Source organism: Balaenoptera ricei, chromosome 3 (genome assembly GCF_028023285.1).
Source record: "Balaenoptera ricei isolate mBalRic1 chromosome 3, mBalRic1.hap2, whole genome shotgun sequence".
Classification (NCBI taxonomy): Eukaryota; Metazoa; Chordata; class Mammalia; order Artiodactyla; family Balaenopteridae; genus Balaenoptera; species Balaenoptera ricei.
Window position 1 is genome coordinate 52,255,737 of NC_082641.1, and position 15,853 is coordinate 52,271,589.

Genomic DNA, 15,853 nt, shown 5'->3' on the forward strand with positions numbered 1-15,853 from the left:
GAGGAAAATGTGTATTCAGAATAATAACTTGCATGCCAGCCATAGTGAAACTCTGATTCAATTCGCAGCAGTGATTTCATCACCAAGATTAGGGGATAAAACAGCAATGTGTATAACTCAGCCACAAAAAGTTCAGTCATACCATCTCCAGCCATGATCTCATTAGGTCTCATAATGTAAGAGGGATGGAGGCCTTCAAATTAAACACAGGTGCCCAGAGTAACAGCAGTGATTCAGGAGGTGTTGCTGTTTTTTTTGGTGCATGAGGCCAGGGCCACCTCTGCCTTTTTATTCTTCGTCCTCTCTTTTATTGCCAACCATCTTTTAACCTAGATGTATCACTCTAGCATTTAACTCAGAATGTATGAAAGTAAAAATATTAACTACGCTTCCAATTTTCCTTCTGACTTTAACTCTGATTTCAGGTTTCACATTCAGTCCCTGTTGCGTCTTTATTGCTCACCAAATCATCCCTTCCCATGCCCCTCTAAAGGATTAAATCACCATCCAGTTATTTAAATAGTTTTGCAATTTTACCACTGCATCTATTAGTCCCAGTTTCACCACTCTCCTGTCCAGTGAAAGACAGACTGCTTCCTTCACCTTCATTCTCCATGTATTTGACCCTCTGATGACATTCTCCCTATTTCTCTTTTTTCATCCTCTAGTTTCAGTGGTAAAATATGAGCACGAAAATTCTCTCTGAGACTATCAATTGCTGAATTATTATAATCTGAATAATACTGGGGCTATTTCTTTCTGAGCTGAAGACCCAGTGATAAAATTGTCTTCATCCTCACCAGGGTGAAGAAGGTATACAGTTAGTGGGATTCATGTTTGAGTGTCTGAAATGAGTGGCTTGATGCAACCTGTGTGTAATCTGATCTACATTATCTGTACCTTAAGAGGACAAACAATAATATTGGGGGAAGAGAATGAGATGATGGGAGTTGACTTATATGATTTCTATGATTCTTCCCAGGTCTTACATTTTGGAGTTTTATAGAGGACTCTGATGATCTTTTTCTAAACTTAAAATAACAGATTATAGTTGTCCATGGGGTGAGGTGCAATGACTCAAAATAAAAAGATACTATTAAAGAAAACCTAGCCCCTGGGTAAAAATCTCTCTCCAGTCTGACCACCCTTTGGCCCTTTTGCTTATAACTCTTACTGTACTTAACATATTTTGCCTTGTACTATAGATATTTTTATATGTATTTGCCCAATTAGATTGTCCTTAGGAAAAGGAACCATTTCCTAAGGCACAGTGCCTTCCATATCTCAGTTGCTTAAAAAAATGTCTTTTAATTCTTGGTCACAGTATTATCACAATGTACTGTACTCCATTGTTTTTACCTTTCTGATTTTTGCAAATTTAAAAATCACAGTAACATACAGGAATTATATTCAGTATCCAAAGACTCTTCACATGAGGTCATATATACAAATATTCTTGCTATTAAAAGACAGCATGGTCAAAACTGAACTCTTGGCTTTTCTCTTTGGATTCCAACTCAACATTACTTCCTTTTCTTACAGTGGGGCACTAGCTTCCTATCAGTCATGCTCTTTAACATCAACTCCTCCCTTTTCCTTTTCCTAACTATTTCTGCCTATGTCATGAATCCTACCATCTTCATTCAATGCCTCTAGAATTCTTGTTTTTTTCCTATCCCTAGTCGCCTCACCATCTTGACTACTATTCTTTTTCTCATGAAAGAGTTGCTGTTCTGACCACATTACTTTTTCCCAGCAAGGCTTCCTCTGGCCTTTCAAGGTCCTCCAAATAAACACTATTATTATTATTTCTTTACCAATGCCTCTTTTGTCTATTCTTCCTAGTCCCCTGTATTTTCTTTATGCAGAACAAGGATAAACCTTACTGCCCTCTATTTTTCCATAGTCTACTTATAAAGTCTCCAATATGACTAAAGGACATTTAAAATATTTCATTAGATAATTTCTGATTAAAAAAACCCATTTAGGATTTTAAATTAATGGTATTGGGAAAACAATAATATTTGAAAATAAATATAGATCCTTTCCTCAAAGCAGGCAAATATATTTCAGATAGAGTTTACCTTAAAAAAAAACTTTGAAAGTATAATCATAAAATGGGTAAGGCCTTCATAACATTATACCAATGAAAGAAATAAAAGTTTGACAGTTTTCCTACATAGTATTTAAAAAATTTTATAAGTAAAAATAGATCATAACACCATAAGTAATATGGGAAATATATAACAAACTAGGAAAAAATATGTCTAAAATAGTTAATATTCTTAATACATTGAGTTCATACAAATCAATAACAAAATGATAAACACTTCAATAGAAAAATGGGTCAGGCCATGAAGAGGAAAAGCAAAAAAGAAGTAATACAAATGGCCACTGAACATAATTTTTAAGTGTTCAGCTTCACCAGCAATTCTAGCACAAAAAATAAAATAGCAATTAGATAGATATCAAGCGTTTTTCTTCCCTATAAAATAGTTAAAGATTGTTTTTAAAATAATACCCGGTGTTGTTCAGTTCAGGAAAATGACAGTCATATACGTACTGTTGGTGGGAATATACATTCATACATTCTTTCTAGAGAGCAATTTGACAGTGTGTCTCAAAGAGTAAAATATAATTCCATTTGAACCAGAAATTTTATTCCTATTCATTTAGCATAAGGGCATAATTATAGAGAGCAAAATTTTAGTAGCAAAAATGGTTAATGCTGTGGAATAGAAAGGGATCAAAAGCTAGGACCCAGACAAAATTGTTCAACAGTGGGAAATCAATTTAAATAAATAATGACATATCTACTAAATGTTGTAGATGATGTTTAATGTTCAGAACAACATAATGTTCAATATGTTGAGAACTGACTACAAAGCATCATAAATAATATAATTCCATTTTTTATATACATGTGCCTATGTAGACATAGAAAAAGATGAAATATATAGATCAAAATATTAACAGTGGTCTTACAAGTATTGTGGTTTTTTAGTTTCTTCTTTCTACTTATCTGCATTTAAAAAATTTTATGCTTTAATATGTATGACAAAAACCAAATATGATTATCACATTGTCATCTGAAAAACCTTCTCTCTTCCACACTCATTTAAAGTCTTACTGAATTCAGTAGTTTTTCAGTGAGCCTTATCTCTATAATACCAATGTCTACTGGGTATCTTATTACATATGACAACCATTCTGAATAATTAAGATTTCCTTTTTCACCATCTGAATTAAAGGAATAAAGAAAAAATTAAAAAGGAACTAAGAAAAACTGGACTGATAAAAGAGAAATATTTTAAATATGTATCATTAGCTCTTTCCAACAAAGAAAACCGTCTCTCTAAATTTTCTATCTTTTTCAAATTCCATTTTCTTACCTCCAAACAACAAAAAAAAGTTAAGAGGTAACTTTTTATTTCCGAACTGCAAAAGGAAGGGAAATATGAAACAATTTTAATTGCGTAGGTTAATTCCAATACGTCAATTATCCTTAAAATGTTAAAAAAAAAAAACTCCCATGTAATATCCAAGCACATGATATATGGAATGAAATGACCAACCACTGAAATCTCAAAGGATGTTTGAATAGCATTTGAACTTAAACAAATAAAAAAGCTGAGGCCAAAATAGAACAGGTGTGACCAGGCCCACTCAGATGCCTTAAATGGCTGATCATGACAAACATAATACTTAAAGTACTGGGTGTCGGGGAATTAACTTACTGGGTTGAGGCTCACAATTATATGAAAATATGCTTAAGTTACTGGAAACGTCAAAAAATATCTTGTGGTTTTTGAGCATCACTTTGTTTTATATAGCTTTTCAGTTTCTCTTGAGATAAATTTATAAAAATAATTAGCAGAAGAAAGGAAAATAAAAAAACAATTAAATATCTTGTCTTTGTAATACATATCATAGGTTGTATTTCTATACTTTCTCATGTCTGGCTTTTAAGGAGTTAGTTACATGGTGATCACATTTGAAAAAGAAGAGACATGAAATTTTAAAAGTCTTAGAATAAAAACTTCTATCACCCTAGATTCTGTGTTCCTTATTTGGTAGCCACTGCCCTAAACTTTTTCAAGAGACTAGGAGTGAGTACTTCCCTTTAAGATTAAAACATTCAGGCAGACACTGACTTTGGATATTGAAAGTTCAAAGGCATTATTATTTTGGAACAAATATCAAGAAATGCATCTTGCTTTAACCATATTAGGGACCTGCATTCTTTATCCATTGTAAGTCCCAGATTTTTGTGACTCCACTTTTAGAAAAAGGATTACTTCATTATAGAGCTTTCCTCTCCAGTTCTAGGGAGCTTGGAATACATAATCTCATTTGCCTACTCTCGTTTTCTTTATCAATTTCATGTTGGGATAATTAGCTAATCTGGGGGATAATGGTTACTCTGATTTCTCAAACAAGAATGAAATGCCATTCACACATATTTTGTCTTGCCATTGTCAATCAGGCAAAATCCTTACAAAGATCAGTATTTTCAGGATTAACTCAGCATCTCTGTCCTTTTTCACATAATTATTGCCTTTTGCTCAAACAAGAAACCTTTCTGTTCCTACAGATTATACCGTGTGGCCCACTGAGAGCAGGTCTCATATTTTTAAGTTTAAATTTTTTAAAAGTCATCATTAAGATGGATGGGCTCTCTTCTTGTGCCTCCCTTTACAGTGAGTTGTAATTGCTACATTAATCAACAGAAAGGGACTAAAATACACCTCTAGGCCTGTACTCTACACTCAGAAGACAGGATGCCTTAGGATGACAGAACTTAAAACTGGGTCAGCAAATTAAAGCACTGATACTCCACTACAGAATATTTCTAAACCATTTAAAAAGTCTTTAAGCCTTTAGGATAAATATCTGGAAAAGATAGGACTGCACGCCCATCTACTATATTTTACTGGATCTAAGATACCATTATTTTAGGTACCATTAAAGAAAAATAATGCCGATTATTATTGTAAGATACCATCAATTGCAAAATGAATCTAATTTCAGAGATGTTAAAATGCAAATGATATGTGCTTTAGAATTAATGAAATATGACAATTGCCAGCAGTATGCCAGGATCAACCTATTGAAGTTCCTGCTTTAAAGGGGTTAATTACTAAGTCCTGTGGATAAACAGGAATCAAAATTCCACCCTCTGTGATGTTTTACCCCCTTTTCTCAGCCTAATTTATTTATATCGTATGAATGTATGTTTCCAAATAAGAATATCTAATGTTTTTCTCTTTGCACTTGAAGAAAATAATTCTCACTTCTTTCTCTTACTTACTCTGGTGGGCAGGGCTCAGTGTTGCAGGTTCTTTGATTTTCAGGTGGCTTACTATCAGGGTCACAGTAATTGTTCTGGACAATGGAGTTGTCGTCCAACCTTTTACAGACCACCTCCTGTCTTTGGACACCTTGAGAAAAGGAGGACATCATTAATTGAAGAGTAGTTTACCTTCCAGTAAGTTAGGTATGCATAGCTTTCCTCTGTGGGGAATCAACCTCACTGGATCGCTGCTGTCTTATCTGTTCCAGAAACACTTGACTGCTCCTCTAAAAAGGAGAGAAGACCTGGTCATTATATTGCAAATTTAGGCAAAATTATTGTTCTCATATTTAGAAACATAACTGTTTTCAAGTTCAGAAAAGAAACTATTGGTAATTTTAAACAATTAGTATTCCCATTTGTATATTCTTCTTCATGCTTTCCTTTAAAAAAAGAAACTTTATTTTCCCAAAATATCATCAGATAAAATGTATGAATATACATTTCAGTGCAAAACAATGGTCGTATATCTATGTAAAAACAAAACATTAGGGACAAATTTACTTTTTAATATTTTGTAGGACAAATCCAATCAATTTAGTCTTTGTTAGGAACACGTAACATTCACACATTTCATTTTTTCCCCTTGCATTTACAGATTTATTTCTCTGAAAGCCCACAAAGTCTAGAATTTAAAGACTGCAGTGAGCCTCTTTGGACTGCAACCCATCAGTAATCTGTTTGCTTTGATAGAGTCGGCCCTTGTTGATTACACCACTGGCAAACAGATATACACATATTCCATCAAATATTAACTTACAAAATACTTATCTCATTCTTAAAAATTGGTCTATGTAGCCTGTTTGCCACAGCTAAAAATATTCTCATAAAATTTGTAAAATTCTAAATATATGTTTATTATTTATTGGCAAAGATATCCACCACACCTTGCTCACATTTCACAAAATACGAAGACACACACAAACACACTCTTATCTGTAAACATGCCTGGTGAATAGACTTTATGCAGATTCATTTTCTCTTCAGTGTGGAGGAATCAAAAGAAGCAAAGATAGGTGTATCAAGGTCTCAGAGAAAAGTCAATCTACAAGACAATGTTAAATGTTCCAGATCCTATAGAGGTAGCAGCTTACTCCCAGAATTGAAAATAAAAGCACAAACTAAGCTGTCCCCCTACTCACCCACCCCCATCTCTATAACCCGGTAGGCTAAATTACCTAGAACCAGCTATAAAAGCAGCATTAGCAGTATCCAAGCAACTACAGCTTCATACCTACCTAGCCCCACACAAACCTTCAGTTTTTCTTTTTTTTTTCCTCAGTTGCTTTTAGTAGTGCCCTAAAGAAAAGAGCTTGACCCCAAATTAGGGAAATCAATGTGAAACAGGACCATTCAGTGAAGGAAACTGTCACCTAAAGAGCTACGCACCAAATGCTTCCCCAAGGTCCTTTAAACATCCTGGGACGTCTGCAGGTGGGAGTACCTCAGTCATCATGTTTTGCACACTTCTAACTAAGCACTTTGAATTTAAAGATAGGGAAATCTCTTTCCTTGATGGAGAAAACCATTAAGTCCCATAGCCTCCATGATGGTGGTGAGCAGATGAAGAAGGTATATTTTATTACTTGCAGTGACCCAAGGCTCTTACTGATCAAGTTTTTTGGTTTTCCTAAATTTAGGGGTTTAAAATATAGCCAAACAACTTACTTGCAAAATGTCTCAGAGTATGTGCTGTATTCATTCCATCCCAACCCCCTGAATAGGCCAAATATCTCAGTTTATGCGACAACAGTTTGGAATTTTTTAACTATTAAACTTTAGATTTTTGAGGGAAGAATGATTCACATCAGGCATAGCTTTGACCCATTCACAGATGTTCCACAGTATTCACCACATATCTCCTCATTGTGTCATTCCAGTGGGCAGATAACTAAGTCCATGTGATTCACCTGGACAAAAATCTCTATTATTAGTCATAGGATTCAACACCCACTGCCACAGTGGCTCAGAATAGCCATCTACCTGGGTTCAATACTTGCTCCTATCAGGAGGAGCAGGGGACTGTTTTTATAGGTTAGCATGGTTATTTTTTTAAATAACCATTCAAATATGATTATACTTGGAGGGGGGAGACTCAAAACATCCACTTACACAAAGGATTTACAACTTCAGCCAACTTTTATAAATACATTTAATAACTAAAAAAATATGATTAAACTTGCAATAAGGAAGTTGGCATTCAAGCTAGTATCTCAGTTGTTTTTCAGAAAAGGATAAACTTTTTATTTTTATTTTATTATTCTGAGGGAGGATAAACATTTCCAACACTACAAAATGGAACTGATATTGTTTTATATCAGCGGCAGAAACATCAATTTAGTTTCTACAGGTTAAGATAAAATTCTACTTCCTTTAAAAATCTTAGAAATGTTGTTTGGTTATAATGACATTAGTTTTTAAAAGTAGCCTTTAATATAAAAGCAAGGCCTCTGAATCACAGATGAGATATTAGTTATTAGAGGTAAGATTTACATTTGATTTTAAGATAAATTCTAGCCATGTATGATCTTGAAAAAATTCAGCTACATAACATTTATTGTTAAAAATTTGGAAAATACACAAAACCAGAAAGAACAAAATAAAAATTATCCACAATCTCATATCTTTGCTCTGGACCTTTATTTTTAAGGCTATTTTGTTCTTTGGTGGGATCCAGTAATTAATTTAAAATTACATAGTACACAAACTAAAAATGCCAGCTAAATATGGTTGGCATTCATTCATTCATTCATCCATCCATTCATTCATTCATTCAATAGAGAATAATTACTGAATACAAGGCACTGTACTTCTTATGAGATATTGAGCTAAGTGCTGAGAATTACAAATTGACTTAATTTTGTCATGCCTCTCAGACTTCTTAAAAACTAGAATTTAGGATATTTGGGGGTACATTTCACCTTCATAATTTCAGAATGCTATTTTTTATGAAGTGAAAATTAAAGTCCTTGAATAAGCAGCTGAAATAACTGTATTTTACAAAGATGCATTTTCCTTGCATTCATCTTTTATTAATTTTCTTCTAAAATGTCATATTAGACAGTGTGGTATTTCACACTCGAGAACTGACTATACTAGTAATCTATTCCAAACCTTCCTAAAATGCTGAACTATCTCCCTTCAATAGCACAAATCTCCTTCCAACTTTTACCCCCACACTTGGCAGGTTTACAGAATTTTTTTTTTTTTCTTTTTAAATCAGCAGCAACAGAATAACTCTCTAAACCAATGCACCTAATTGGATGGATTTTTCAACACATACTTTTGGATTAAGGAAAATGCAGCTTTTAACTTTAGAAAATACAGATCAACTGGAAATAATCTAAACCAAGTCAACAAGAGAAATGATTGAGTTTTGCATCTTTTTATATGATCAACTCTCCTGTACATAGCTTCTTTTAAAGTAATCTGTAAAACATTGCTAAGAAGTTGATTTAAACCCTTTCAGGAATAATTACATCCAGTTACACAAAACCACTATGCTTTCAAATCTAAAGATGTATGGTTTATAACCCAAAACATAAAATGTCCGTATAACCAGTCAGTATATGCCTAATCAAAAACAAAATTCTGGTGGCTTAGTACCCATATCCCCTGGAGATATGCAGGTGTTCTGCAGAATTTAATTGGTCAAACTTAAAATTGCACTAATTATATTTTATTCTTAAACACCTGAAGTTACTGGCATGCAAATTCTATAACCAATTCTGTTTTTAAACGCAATTCCTCTTCCATGCTTAAAAAAAAACCAAAAACTTTAATGGTTTCATATTACAAAACTTAAGTACAAAGATGCCATTACCAATATAAATTTACTTTAAACTCTCTAAAATGGGTGTATCCTATTTAGAGGCTTTTAATTTGCTTACCATTTTGGTTCTTTGATACCAAAGATGGTTTTTTTTTTTTTTTTAATCTATTTTATTTTATTTATTTATTTTTGGCTGCCTTGGGTCTTCGTTGCTGCACGCGGGCTTTCTCTAGTTGTGGCGAGTGGGGGCTACTCTTCGTTGCAGTGCGTGGGCTTCTCATTGCGGTAGCTTCTCTTGCTGTGGAGCACGGGATCCAGGCACGCGGGTTTCAGTAGTTGTGGCTCACGGGCTTTGTTGCTCCGCGGCATGTGGGATCTTCCCAGACCAGGGCTCAAACCCGTGTCCCCTGAAGTGGCAGGCGGATTCTTAACCACTGCGCCACCAGGGAAGCCCCCAAAGATGGTTCTTAACACGGAAATGTAACTCTTATTTTTAGCCTGGAAGTTTAAATTTGTCAGATCTTATATTTAATTTCTGCTAATAGTTAAAAGTTACAGATGATCTACTTGCCTATCAAAGGTTCTGTTGTCCAGTGGGAGGGAGGAGTACCCAACTTGAATCACTGCTCAAGCTACACATGAAGAAATGGCATTTAGTATTTTGAAGTAGCATATACCATAGGAAAATGAGCAAGAAGTCCACCAAGCTGCACGTGAGTCCTATATGGAACCCTTCATCTGTTGTGCTTACTCTAGGAAATGGTGATGGTTCAAGAATATAGGGTCTTTTGCTCAGCAGCTGCAGAGCCAATCCTGAGTGAAGACTTTAGAGACCATTCCTCCTCTTCATTTCTTGCCTCCTTTTCAGTCCCTCTTCTACTCTTCTTATAAGCTGCTCAATGTTCTCATGTCCCATCTCTCTTCTTTCAGATAATTAAATCATTTAAGAAGTTCATGTGTAACAATATTTAGCAATTTATTGCTTTTCTCAGGGTAGTTCATCATTTTAAAAGTAGAGAGAGGGCACTTAATGCACAGAAATTACGACTTGAATCTCATTTGAAAGAGTGATATGTATTAAACCAAGAAGGATGTGGGAGAGGTTAAGGGCAAGAGAAAGATCTTCTAGGTCTTCTCAAATCTACTCATAAGAACCAGCATTTCAGTCCTAGACGATTCAATTGGTAAGTGACCAGTCTATAACTACATGTAGGTCAGTAAGGGAAAGAAAGAAAGGAAAAGTGTAACTTTGGGATTGATGGGCTAATCAACATCTAGATAATTTAACCTAGTGGCAAAGCACATCCTATCTACACAAGAAACAGTTTTCTGAAGAATAGGGGGGAAAAAGTTAATAAGTCAGAGCTTACAGTACAAATGTGGTTGGTGGCTAAGGCAACAATTTGCTTAACCACAGCATCCAAAGTAGCTAGCAACCAAGACAACACTATATAACCACAGTATACCGAGCATATGGCCAACAACATTAATTTAATCTAAATCTTCAGTGCAGATAGCATCCAGAGAGCAACAAGTGCCAGGAAAAAAATGTCTCTCTGCTCTGCCTTTCATGGCTGGAATCTGGCTGCTGTGCTGTGTGATTATTGGCCAGACATAAGCATTTGTAGGGCAGAGCAAAGCCCATCTGCCTTGGATCTAACAGCTGGCATCAGGGTACCAATCAGCTCCACCCATTTGCTTCCTTCTTCTCAAGAGCCTCCTGCTAGTTTTTATCTCCCAAAGGTTTTCTTTCTCTGCCTTTCCAGTGTCTTCCCTTCTGTCTTAAGCAAAATTAAATGTCCCAAGGAAGCAGGATTAAGAAAAGGAAAATGCAGGGGCTTCCCTGGTGGCGCAGTGGTTGAGAATCTGCCTGCTAATGCAGGGAACACGGGTTTGAGCCCTGGTCTGGGAGGATCCCACATGCCGCGGAGCGGCTGGGCCCGTGAGCCACAACTACTGAGCCTGCACATCTGGAGCCTGTGCTCTGCAACAAGAGAGGCCGCGATAGTGAGAGGCCCGCGCACAGCGATGAAGAGTGGCCCCCACTTGCCACAACTAGTGAAAGCCCTCGCACAGAAACGAAGACCCAACATAGCCATAAATTAAAAATAAATAAATAAATAAAAATTAAAAAAAAAAAAAGTTTAAAAAAAAAAAGAAAAGGAAAATGCAGCTCTAAAAATATTTATTTTTCTAGAGCAGCTCTGTTTAGTGATGGTAAAGTAGGGTGGCGCATGCATATACTGCGTTTATTTGAAATCACTCTATCCCTGGAGAGAATTCTGACTACTCATTATAAATTAACAGTAATCTCTTCCATGGAAAGGTCTAACTTAACTCATTGAATTCCTACTAAGTCTAAGCCACGGGTTTTCATTATCATAAGGGGGAAAATGAGTGAGACAGACTTGACCTCAATGAGATTACATTAATAATGAAGGGAGGGGATAAGGCAAGTACCATTATAATTATATTATGGAACCTACCTTATCTAATATAGCAATGCACTTTCAGATGTAATATTTTTAATTTTACAGTTCCTTCATTTTGTTATATTGGTGTTTGATTTCTCTTTCCTTGATCTTCATGGATCTTAAGAACTCTTCTCATAGCCAAATGTCTATGATGTAATTCCCTTTCACTTTATCTTGTTACGATATTTTCTTCTCACTCTGACTTCTGCCATGTTTAGTAACTACCTCTTTTTGAGTTCTAGGCAGTTTAGGTAAATGACCTAAGGCAAGTTTTCATTCTCCTTTGTAAAATGAGACCAAAAAATTAGATGATTTCTAATGTTCCTTTCAGATCCAAAATTCTGTGAAAGTTGTCTTTTCTTTTTTCCTCCACAATTCAATTGTTCATTTTTCCCCCCTTCTAGGTCTGCTTTTCCCCTGTACTTTACAGAATAATAAGTCTGGAAAACAGGCATTTGTTAGATTCCATTTGGTTCTGCATCGTGTTTCAGTGTCTCATTTCTTAGCAGCGTGAGGTACGTATCAAAGGGGTTAGACATGTCAAGAGGCAGAACACTAACTAGAAATAGGACTTTGTGAGAGACAAGTTTCCTAATATAAAGAATTAACTCATATTATACTAAAAAGGAATTTCCATGAACTTTAGTAGGAGCTTATTTGTTTTGGGTATTTCATTAAACATTTTAGAGGAATGATGCTGGAGTACAAGGCGGTCTTGAGTTTCTTCCACACATTGTGATGGATTTATTACCAATAAAGAAGCTTTTCTTTAATTATATATAGAATCCTTTTCTTGGAACCAAAGAGTAAATATTTCAGGTTTGAATTATAACAAGGACACAATCATAAACAAGCTGTATAGTTTTAAACTAAAATCTTAATTTTGTTTAGATAAAAAATGGGAATAATAATATCATAATATCCTATAAAATCTGAGTGATAATGCTTATCATTATAAGAAGTTTTATTTTTTCCAAAAGTATTTTATGCATAATACCTTGTAAAGATGCATAGTGTTATGATTGTCAAAAATGAGATTTGGGACAAAATTTCAGTGAAGTGAAACATGACCTGTGACACATAGACCATAAATACAATAGGAATGCACTTAAACTTTGGTTTCAGCCTTACCCAAGTTTTTCAGTGAGTAAGATGTATCCAGGCCCTATTCATGTTAGAGAAGAATATAATCTCTAAAGCAACAGAAATGAAATGGAAGAGGAAGGAAAACAGCATTAGGAGGAATGTTTTAGGTTAGCACAGATTTCTTGCCCTCAGTTATAAATCTTAACATTAGAGAAAATGCAAGCCACAATATGCAAGGGTAAACAGTAAAAAATGTCAGGGTATCAAACTAAACTTTCATATGTAAATTTTTTACAAGAAGTTAGAAAGCTTAAATTATATTGAAAATACACAGGAGAATTCAAAGAATTTTTTAAAAAGTGTATTCTATAGGGGAAACTACATACTTAAGGAAAAAGATAAATAGAAATAATTATTAGAGACAAATGAAAGAAAAAACATATTAACTTCCGAACCATGAACCAGCCAAGAGCATGAGTTTACCTAGAGGAGTAGCCCTCTCAAGGGCATGTTACATGAGAACTGAGCCAGGTGCAATTGATGGCTACAGAGCATAGGCTTTTGGGAGCTGTGATGTTCACAGGTGCCCTGCTCTGATGCCTGGTACAACTAATCCCATATGTTAAAGGGTACTCTTCCTTCTCAACAATGAAAATGAACTGAAAGAAGGGGATGATGGGAGAGAGTGAATAGGGGAATGCCACAGTCAATGCAATGACAGACTATTGTCTAGTCTTACAAATATTTTATTTTTCAAAGACCAAAGAGAAAATTACGGAATAATGAACAAAGCTGATGCAAATCTTTATTCCTTGTAAACTCAAGTCACGTTTTACAAGGGACTTGTATCATTAAAAATATCACAGTGATCTGTTTTATGTCTAAGTTTGGTATATAGAGGAACCAAATGTAAAAGGACCCTCATAGTTTCAAACAATAGTATAACTTCACACAGAAAATATCTTTTATAGGGAATTTTTCTTAAACACTAATTATATAACTATATTTCTTAAAGGGAAAGAAATGACAATTAGTCACTAAAGGGCTTTTAATCATTCAAATTCAAATTTCCATCTGGTATCTTTTACTTAACTCTGAAAGTAAATTTTGGATGGTAATTCCTAAATCAAAGTGAAGCAAACAATTATAAGATTTGACTTATTAATGTCTTTCACACTTAATTTCAATCAAGTCTATTTTGAAACTTGAAAAACAATTGAATTTTGTTTTCCTCTGTTCCATTTTGGGACCCCCTCCACTTTGAGTTTCTTTCCAAGTTAAGTGAATATGTCCTTTGTAAGCTGCAATACGTGTTAATGGTCAGCTGACCATTATCAGTGATGTTAAATATGTTAGCCATGTTAGAATTAGCAAAGAAATTAAAAGGACATCTGTGAATATGTAAAGCATTTGCCTTTGTTTTATCTGGTACTTTGAGAGCTATTCTCTTTCAGTCAGATACTAGTACTGGCAAAAAGACTGCATTATATTTTTCTAATAATTAGTTTTTAAAATTGTTATTTTAGAACGGACTTAACCGTACTTTTAAGTGCACAATTATAGTTCTGTTGTATCATTCTTGAAAACAATAAAATATGTAACATTAACATAAAGTGCTTCCATAGAAACAGTGTAGAAATATCCAGCTTTCTAAAGGGGCCATGTAATCTGCATGATAGATTCATTAAAATAATTTGAAAAGTCTATTATTAATAAGTGGAATAGTGTGGATTATTACATAAACTTGTTAGGTAGTAAACTGCAAGGGAGAATTTGCTATCAGGGGCTCTTTTAAATATATAGTTTCTTTTTCTTTTCTCTCTTTTTTCTTTCTCTTTAATCACCCACTAACCTGAAACTGAACTAACAGAGACAGAGGAAGGAAGCATATTCAGGAGGGCACATCAGAAGAAATACTTAATACAGATATGAAGGAGAAATTTACATATTACTCAAAACCTCTAGTTTCTTAATGGAAGTGCAGAAGAGTCTCCATTTTTAAACTCTGAACATCACCAGGACGCTGAATAAGCAGTTTATATGCATTTTTTTCCTCTTACGAAATGAAGTTCACCATCTACTGAAAGGAAGTTAGGTGACTAATTTTTATCCAACTTTACGGACACTCGTTTGAAATCAAGAGTTCTCAAACTTTCCTGGTTCACAGTACTCTTAGTGTCCCAGTACTTTTTTCACAGCCCTCCCAGGCAGAAAAAAAAAAAAAATCTGAGTTTCACTTATTAAGTAGTTAGGTCCAAACAACTCAATAGTAATAATTTGTGTGGTGTATGACCGTGTCACTGTGTTTCCATTGAAAACGTACAATATTCTGCAGTGCCTCTTGTGAGTCTGCTGTAGTGTCCTGGGGTACTATGGGGCGGTATGAAAAATATGGCCCTAAATCAGGAAAATATAAAATAGTACTTGGAAACTATGTAAAGCATCTTAAAAATCTTAAAGAGTAGAAACCAGTTTCAATATGTATAAGAATCCAGGTGAGCCAGGTGAAACCACAAAAAGTAAAATAAAAAGAATTTGCCCTAGTTAAAAAGAGGAAAAACATAGAAAATCTTTTTAAAATTTATATGCTATACACACACACACACACACACACACACACACAACACACTAGGCTTAAGATGCCATCCAGGGAAGAAAAAGAATAACAAATAAAACAAGCATCTAGGGGCTTCCCTGGTGGCGCAGTGGTTGAGAGTCTGCCTGCCAACGCAGGGGACACGGGTTCAAGCCCTGGTCTGGGAAGATCCCACATGCCACGGAGCAACTAGGCCCGTGAGCCACAATTACTGAGCCTGCGCGTCTGGAGCCTGTGCTCCGCAACAAGAGAGGCTGCGACAGAGGCCCGCGCACCGCGATGAAGAGTGGCCCCCACTTGCCGCAACTAGAGAAAGCCCTCGCACAGAAACGAAGACCCAACACAGCCAAAAATAAATATAAATAAATAAAAATTAAAAAAAAAAACAAACCAAACTTTAAAAAAAAAAAAAAAAAAAAACAAGCATCTATATAAAATTTGAGCGTCAAACACACAATAAAAATTAATTAGGCTATGTAAATGTAAAAGAAAAAGTAATGATAACATTCTAAATGGTCAAAGACAGTTGATCAGAAACATTCCTGAAACACTCCATTGTATAAGTAAGAAAA

At 34.9% G+C, this 15,853-nt stretch overlaps 1 protein-coding gene across 5 annotated transcripts in view; it reads right to left on the reverse strand.

Moving 5' to 3' along the window:
• The window catches only part of ADAMTS6 (ADAM metallopeptidase with thrombospondin type 1 motif 6), a 269,849-nt gene that overhangs the window by 29,457 nt on the left and 224,539 nt on the right, over positions 1–15,853 (reverse strand). For all 5 annotated transcript variants that reach the window (XR_009502323.1, XM_059916475.1, XM_059916474.1 and 2 more), the window contains one exon: positions 5,312–5,441. Coding sequence is in view for 4 of the 5 variants with exons in the window: in XM_059916475.1 (XP_059772458.1) it covers positions 5,312–5,441 (130 nt within the window). In the remaining variant the exon portion in view is untranslated. The remainder of the gene's footprint in view (positions 1–5,311; positions 5,442–15,853) is intronic.